Source organism: Anoplophora glabripennis, unplaced genomic scaffold (assembly GCF_000390285.2).
Source record: "Anoplophora glabripennis isolate ALB-LARVAE unplaced genomic scaffold, Agla_2.0 scaffold316, whole genome shotgun sequence".
In the NCBI taxonomy this organism is placed as follows: Eukaryota; Metazoa; Arthropoda; class Insecta; order Coleoptera; family Cerambycidae; genus Anoplophora; species Anoplophora glabripennis.
This window is the reverse complement of record NW_019416446.1, coordinates 558,088-565,826: the sequence shown is the minus strand read 5'-3', so window position 1 is coordinate 565,826 and position 7,739 is coordinate 558,088. Positions and strand designations below refer to the sequence as shown.

The window sequence follows — 7,739 nt, the reverse complement described above, 5'->3', positions numbered from 1 at the left end:
CGATATATTGTTATCTCGAAAAATAATTAGTATTTTTAAATTTTTCAAAAATGTACTTTTTTGGCTTGCCGCGGGCTATATTTACAGTAAATAGCAAGTATGGGAACGTAAATGTAAACGAGTTATAGAAGAAGGCTAAAAAAAAAAGAGAAGATTTAACGATTTTTTCGATATATCTCTAAAAGTAACAAAGCAATCCATACCTATATAAAATCAATTGATAGATCTTTTTAAAACCTACAACTTTCTCATTTAGTATTTTTCGATCGGAGCTATATTTTTGTTCTTAAAAAAAAAAAACGTTTTCTGTAACTTTGTGAATTTTTTTGGCCATGTTCGCCATTTTGGAGTTTAAAAAGCAAGAAATTTAATTTAGAATTTAATTTCCTATACGGTCATATTTTTTATCCAGGTAATAATTTCTATTAATTTAACATTAGGCCGTCACAAAATACTTCATATTGGAACAGCTACAATGCACACATGAAGTCGGCTTTAGCTCCATCCATGGTATACTGTCAAATCTATGATATAAAACACGTAGGTAATATATCTACTTCATTTGTTTTTCTATATCCATAATTGTACTGTTGATACTAAAAAAAATATTTTTAGGTATACCTACCTAGATATGTCAATTTTACGTACAAAAGTATTAAAAGTGTCTCTCAGAATAAAGTTGTTTTTAATAGTATCTATTTGTTTTTGATAAATCAAATTTAAATCGTTTGATCTCGCTTTTAGTCTTTCTAAATTTGGAAAAACTATTTCAGCTTGTCGCGGAACGAGGTCCGCGATCGATTTGAGTTAAAATCTCGTGAATATTTAGTTTTGTTAAACCTCTATAAGTTTTGAGGTCGCTGATTGGCCAAAACCGGGTTTTAGGGCGGGGCCTATCGGTCCGGCTAGGGATAAAAGACGACCGCCGCGAAGAGGTCAGAGAGACGAATTTTGGTAGGAAAGTCTAAGTTTCGTCGTTCTTGGAGAGCATTTAAGAAAGAATTCTGGATTTCTCCTCAAAAGTCAGTTAAATGATAATAGTTGATAATAATCGTGACAGAATCGCGAAGTTAGTTAACGTTTTGGATACTTACGTGTATTCACCTTATGTGAATAGACCATGCGAGTGTATATTGAGTACGGAAGTTTCCGAGAGTTGTTCTAAGTGGGTAAAACAGGAAACTTTAACGTGAATGCGTGTATAAGCTGTAAAGTTAGAAATTGGAACTTTAATACCGAAAAAATCGCGGAACGCGACTTTATAAACTTACCTGGGCGTCTCATTGTTGGAGAACCGATAAAAGGTTACCGGTTCATTGTACTTACCGTAATATATGTGTCAGGCGAATTTGGATTTTTCTGATTCCTTCCTGGTACTGATGGTGCCTTCAGCGTAGCTTTGCAAGTGTGAACCTGAAAAAGAATTCTATATTAATAAGTAGTAGTTCTTATTAGATTTTCTTAAAGTATAAGTGGGATAAGCTATAAGAGCTATCTCACTAAGTAAACTATAGGGAGCATCCCAAAAATAATAAAGATTAGTAGATTTGTTTCTTAAACTAAAGTGAGTGTGGGCGACGGACTGGTTCCAGAGACGTTAAGCGGAGCTGACAATAGAACACGGGTAAGTGACACGATTCGGTACTGTAAGCTGATAGATAGATCGGCTAGAGACAATTAAGGAACTGTATAAACGTTCGTAGAGTTATAGACCTAAATTTTGTGTGATATCGCGATTAAGTGAATTTGAACTAGAGAAAGACTTTTAGATAATTAACGTAAATAAGCCAGTTTTTTTTTTTCGGGTATTCTACCGCTTACTTTTGCTATTAGTGATTTGAGTAACGTAAAAACACTAGGTTAGAGTATAGTAAATTTAATCATAACTTGTCCAAGTTAAGACCTTGAAATCTATTGAGATACTTTGTTGCATGCATAAGTGATAAGAATGACCTCAAGAACACGACTCGGAGCATGCGCTCTGCGTCCCGCGGATGTTTTGGAGGAAGACCGCCTACAAGACTCACTAACGTCTACTGAGTCACTGGAGGGAGTGTTTACAGATATGGGAAATCAGGATAATGACCCCGAACAACAAGTAGGTCAAAATGCCGGTCGGATCCGCCCCCATATCGATCTACTAGTAAACGAAAGGCATGAATTACCGGCAGCTAACCCGGACGAAGGCTCCGGAGGGTCCCTCGATGCTCAACGAGCAAGCGAGCGAGAACAAGCTTTAACCTGTAAATTATTCAGGGATTGTATTCTACAGAATCTCTGACTTTTAATGTTCGAGTGTAGTGCACATTATCGAAGTATTTCAGAAACACTGTATATATGAATAAAATGATTAAATTTCGTTGAAAACATTATTGGACTTACGTAATTCCCTCAAATAGATAAGTAGTAAAAAGTTGTTTCAACACTGCTTCAACATCCTTACAATCCAGTGTAATGAAGGTGATAACAAAATGTTTATAAATATACAATAGATGATATTTATTTTAAACTTTGAACTACGCGATTATCACACCACACCGTTCGATTTTACACGAAATAATTGCATTATTTTCACTTTACACGCAATTATCACTAGATATACACGAAAGATGCAAGCCGCGTTTGAATTTCTATTGTTTTCACTTTTAAAATTGAAAACAAAGCGGACTATGGAACAGTGCTACCACCATCAAAATAAAAAAATACTTGAAAACGTGTTTACCAATGAAATAACCATGGAGACTAGATAGTATAGTATAGTCTCCATGGAAATAACATTAAAATTTCCACTGGACTTCCTTTAATAAGATTCTAGCTAATAATTCTATATTTAATCGTTTGAATATAATTTAATTTACAGTTTATTGCTCAAAATATTTAAATATCTAGGAAAATTTTAGTATATTTACAATTGCAGTTTGACACTTCTCACTTTCTTCAAGCTAACTTCACTTTGATATTTTCCCGCTAAAATTTATTGTTTTCATGTGTTTCTGTTCATTTAATTTTAATATTTAGTACATACGTAGACTAGAAGAATTTTATCAAAGTTATTTGACTGTGTTATTTAGTGTATTAGTAATGGATGTAGCGGACATAATCGCTGGCCAAAGGCAACATCGTGACGAGGTCGGGGTCCGATGCCAAAAACTTTTCCAAGACTTTCTTGATGAGTAAGTATTATCGTTTAGTGATTGTTCGTCAACTTGCGCTTGTTTCAACAAAACTTGTTTCTAGATTTAAAGAAGACGGTGAACTAAAATACCTGGAACCAGCACAAGAACTGCAAAACGAGGAGAGAAGTATAATCGAAATAAGCTTTGAAGACGTAGAAAAATACAACCAAAATCTAGCTACCACAATTATAGAAGAATACTACAGAATCTACCCTTACCTGTGCCAAGCTGTATCCAACTACGTGAAAGATAGGGCAGGTCTGAAGAAAGAAAAAGAGTGCTACGTTAGCTTCACAGAGGTACCTACGAGGCACGTAGTTCGGGAGTTGAAAACTGATAAAATTGGAACTCTAGTGAGGATATCCGGACAGGTTATTCGTACTCACCCTGTGCACCCCGAGTTGGTGTCTGGAACGTTTACTTGTTTAGATTGTCAAACCCCTATAAAGAATGTCGAGCAACAATTTAAGGTACAAAGGAGTATTTTCAGTTAGTAAGGCTCTAAGGATCGTTTGTTTTTAGTATACTAATCCGACCATATGCAGAAATCCAGTTTGTAATAACAGACGAAGGTTCTTGTTAAACATCGACAAGTCACAGTTTGTTGATTTCCAGAAAGTTCGTATACAAGAAACGCAAGCCGAATTACCAAGGGGGTGCGTGCCTAGGAGTGTGGAAGTTATCCTGAGGGCCGAGAATGTAGAAACTGTACAGGTAAGTCATGTTTTTTATCAGCGGTCGGTACGCCCTTGCTAATTTAAATCACCTACAGGCCGGAGATCGTTACGATTTCACTGGTACCCTTATAGTAGTGCCCGACGTGTCAGCGCTAGCCTTACCAGGCGGCAAAACTCAAATAGCCTCCCGTCACCAACACCCCGACGAAGCGGAAGGCGTCAGAGGCCTGAAAGCGCTAGGCGTGCGGGACTTACACTACCGCATGGCGTTCCTCGCGTGCAGCGTCCAACCCACCAACCCCAAATTCGGCGGCATAGAGATGCCTCTGGGCGAAATCACCCCCGAGATTATGAAGCAGCAAATGACGGACGGGGAGTGGAAGCACATGTACGAGATGTCGCACGACAGGAATCTCTATCAGAACATGATAAATAGCTTGTTCCCGAGCATCCACGGTAACGACGAAGTGAAAAAGGGTATTCTCCTGATGCTGTTCGGTGGGGTGTCGAAGACTACAGTGGAGGGTACGTCGCTGAGAGGGGATATTAATTGCTGCATCGTTGGGGATCCAAGTACGGCGAAAAGTCAGTTTTTGAAGCAGGTGTCCGAGTTTTCGCCAAGGGCAGTGTACACCTCAGGTAATGTCAAATTTTTTTTTTAATTGATTTATTCCTTATTTTTTATTGAAATTTCAGTATTCAGCAGGGAAATTCATTTTTCTTTCTTTTAATTTTACAGGGAAAGCGTCATCGGCTGCCGGCTTAACCGCCGCCGTAGTGAAGGACGAGGAGACTTCCGACTCCGTCATCGAAGCAGGTGCCCTCATGCTAGCCGACAACGGAGTCTGCTGCATCGACGAGTTCGACAAAATGGACCTCCGTGACCAAGTCGCCATCCATGAAGCCATGGAACAGCAAACGATATCCATCGCCAAGGCAGGAGTCCGAGCAACGCTAAATGCTAGAACCTCCATCCTCGCTGCTGCCAACCCGATAGGTGGTCGCTACGACCGCGCGAAATCCTTACAACAAAACATCCAACTCTCGGCGCCGCTCATGTCGAGGTTCGACCTCTTCTTCATACTCATAGACGAGTGCAACGAGGTCATCGACTACGCCATCGCTAGGAAAATCGTGGATCTGCATTGCAACATAGAGGAGAGCGTCGAAAAGGTTTACACGAAGCAGGAAGTGCTCCAGTATATAAGCTTCGCGAAGAAGTTCAAGCCGATAATCAACAGGGAAGCTGGCGATCTCCTTGTATGCTACTACAGCAGGCTGCGGTTGCGTGACAGTACTTCGGCGGGGAAATCCACGTGGCGCATCACCGTTAGGCAACTGGAGAGCATGATTCGCCTGTCGGAAGCCATGGCGCGCATGGATATTTCAGACGAGGTGCAACCCAAGCACGTGCGGGAGGCGTATAGATTGCTGAACAAGTCCATCATTAGAGTCGAACAACCCGACATTCAACTCGGTGACGAGCAAGACGCGGACCACAGCATTCAGGAGGAGCAACCTGTGAACGACATAACGCCAGAGCCATCGCAGACGGCTCAGAAGAAGAAGATGGTTGTAAGTTTCGAGGAGTACAAGACTATCAGTAACATGATCGTGGTGCACATGAGAAGGGAAGAAGCAAAAAAAGGTTGGTAGTACCATTTTTTGTCCAACAGTTTTCCATCAACTGTAATAATTTACTTTTGCTTCAGTAATCTTTGATTTAGTGTTACTTTTTAAGAATCACATTATTTTTACGTCCACAAATACTTCACTAAGTCAGTTACTTCACTTTTACTTCACGACTACTGATTCATCCTATCCAATTATAAAAGACGTGAAGTAAAATAGTCCATGAAGTATTTGCAAACATTTTCTTACACTAAAACTTTGACACGTACCTAAATGATAAATTTTTGCAACTGGAAAATTTAATTGTTGATAAATTTCAAATATACCACGCAACAAAATGTTTCATTGTATCTGTACTTTAAGAAAAAATCTATGCGAAATGAATGCGAATCGATACTGCATCTCCAAGTACTATTTTTTGTCCAACAGCATCTTATCAACCTTAATAATGTACTTTTGCTTCATTAATTTTTTATTTAGAATGTGACTTTTTAGACATTATTTTTATGTCTGCAAATACTTCACTAAGTCAGTTACTTCACTTTTACTTCACGACCATTGATTCATCCTATCCAGTTATAGTTTTCATTTTGTAGGTATGGTAATTATCTGTACTTTAAGAAATAATCTGTGCAAAATGGAAGCGAATCGATACTGCATCTCCATGTACCATTTTTTGTCCAACAGCATCTTACATTTTTCCATCAACCTTAATAATGTACTTCTGCTTCAGTGATCTTTGATTTAGAATGTTACTTTTTCGATATCACATTATTTTTGTCTGCAAATACTTCACCAAGTCAGTTACTTCACTTTTACTTCAGGACCACTGATTCATCCTATCCAGTTATAGCGGACGTGAAGTAATGTAGTCCTTGAAGTATTGTGAACATTTTCGTACAGTAAAACTTTGACACGTACCTTGAAAAGGGCACGCCTAAATGATAAATTGCAACTTGAAAACTTAATGGTCGATGAATTTCAAATACACTGAGCAACAAAATTCTTCAACGAAATTTTGCCATTTTTCTTTTCCGTCAATTTTCATTGTATCAAGACGATTTTTTTTGCAATTTGTAGGTAATTATCTGTACTTTAAGAAAAAATCTATGCGAAATGGATGTGAATCAATACCGCATCTCCATGTCTTAATAAATAAAGCCCAAGCATTTTTTTTTCTTAAAAATCACCTGACGTGTTAGCGATCCAGCTCCAATTTTTTTTCGAAAATAATACATAGACTATTATAAAGTGCATTTTCTATCAAGCAATTTGAAAAAAAAATCAACTACAATTTTTTTTTGATTGAGTTATGCAATTTTGAAATTATACGTACATTTTTAACGAGTACCGCTTGCCTGGTGGAGTCGCTCGCAGGTATCAGTATCTAGTCCCTAGTGCCAATCTGCCGTGGCCGTTTTCTTGACTCTTGCGACTGTTAGACTGGTCAGGCTGGCGCTTTCAATGTGATACTTAAAATGAGTCACATGCAGACATATACCCCAATATATATTTTTCAGAAATTAAATACAAAATTAAAAAAAAATCATCTTGATACGATGAAAACTGACGGAGCTGTGTGCATTAGAAAAATGGCAAAATTTCGATGAAAAATTCTGTTGCGAAGTGTAGTTTTTTTCTAAAGTTAAAAAAATTGGTGAAATATAAAACTCCATGTATTTACAGGAGACAAAGGCATGCACAGGAGCGAAGTCGTAGAATGGTACCTAAACCACATAGCAGATCAGATCGAAACGGAGGAGGAGTTAATCGAGAGAAAAGATTTGTTCGAAAAAGTCCTAGATCGTCTGATATACCACGTAAGTCGAGTTTTCTTTGATTTAGTTTTATTTATTTTGTGTGATTTTAGGATCAAATTATTATCCCGTTGACTATGATAGGATTAAAGGGTTCAGATCAGGAGGAGGAGGGGGACGACCCCGAGCTGGTCGTCCACCCGAATTACATAATCGAGTAACTCTTTACCTGACGCTTTCGTTAGTTGTAATTTACTTTATATTTGTAGTTTTCCTGTTTTTAAATAAATATATAATAAAAATTATATCAAGAAGTATAAAAAAAAGAACCTTTGACCCCACTTACCTTGTCACTGTCCTCGACGCGATCCTATTTTTCAGTCCCGCTTCTGATTCAGTTAAAGGAAAAGGGAATTTTCCTGGGTTGAGACAAATGTTTATTTTTTAATCCCGCTTCTGATTCCGCTAAAGGAAAAGGGAATTTTCCCGTGTTGAGA

The 7,739-nt window shown here is 38.0% G+C and overlaps 1 protein-coding gene across 2 annotated transcripts; it reads left to right on the top strand.

Moving 5' to 3' along the window:
* The first annotated feature begins 1,406 nt into the window (after positions 1-1,406).
* Positions 1,407-7,537, top strand: LOC108908581 (DNA replication licensing factor Mcm6). 2 transcript variants are annotated; one of them, XM_018712655.1, is made up of 8 exons: positions 1,407-1,624; positions 3,072-3,173; positions 3,238-3,646; positions 3,699-3,890; positions 3,949-4,492; positions 4,593-5,501; positions 7,172-7,305; positions 7,356-7,537. In XM_018712655.1, exons 2-8 carry the CDS (start codon positions 3,082-3,084, stop codon positions 7,461-7,463), a joined length of 2,388 nt encoding a protein of 795 aa, XP_018568171.1. In that variant the 5' UTR covers positions 1,407-1,624; positions 3,072-3,081; the 3' UTR covers positions 7,464-7,537. The 2 variants fall into 2 exon arrangements, with proteins under 2 accessions (XP_018568171.1, XP_018568170.1); XM_018712654.1 differs by lacking the exon at positions 1,407-1,624 and having other exon boundaries at positions 2,978-3,173.
* Positions 7,538-7,739: the final 202 nt, after the last annotated feature.

Bases quoted from the DNA above. Each gene is read 5' to 3' on its own strand.
- LOC108908581 (XM_018712655.1), top strand. From the start codon at position 3,082: ATGGATGTAGCGGACATAATCGCTGGCCAAAGGCAACATCGTGACGAG. The intron at 3,174-3,237 runs GTAAGTATTATC...ACTTGTTTCTAG, and splicing joins TTCCAAGACTTTCTTGATGA to ATTTAAAGAAGACGGTGAAC. The intron at 7,306-7,355 runs GTAAGTCGAGTT...GTGTGATTTTAG, and splicing joins TAGATCGTCTGATATACCAC to GATCAAATTATTATCCCGTT.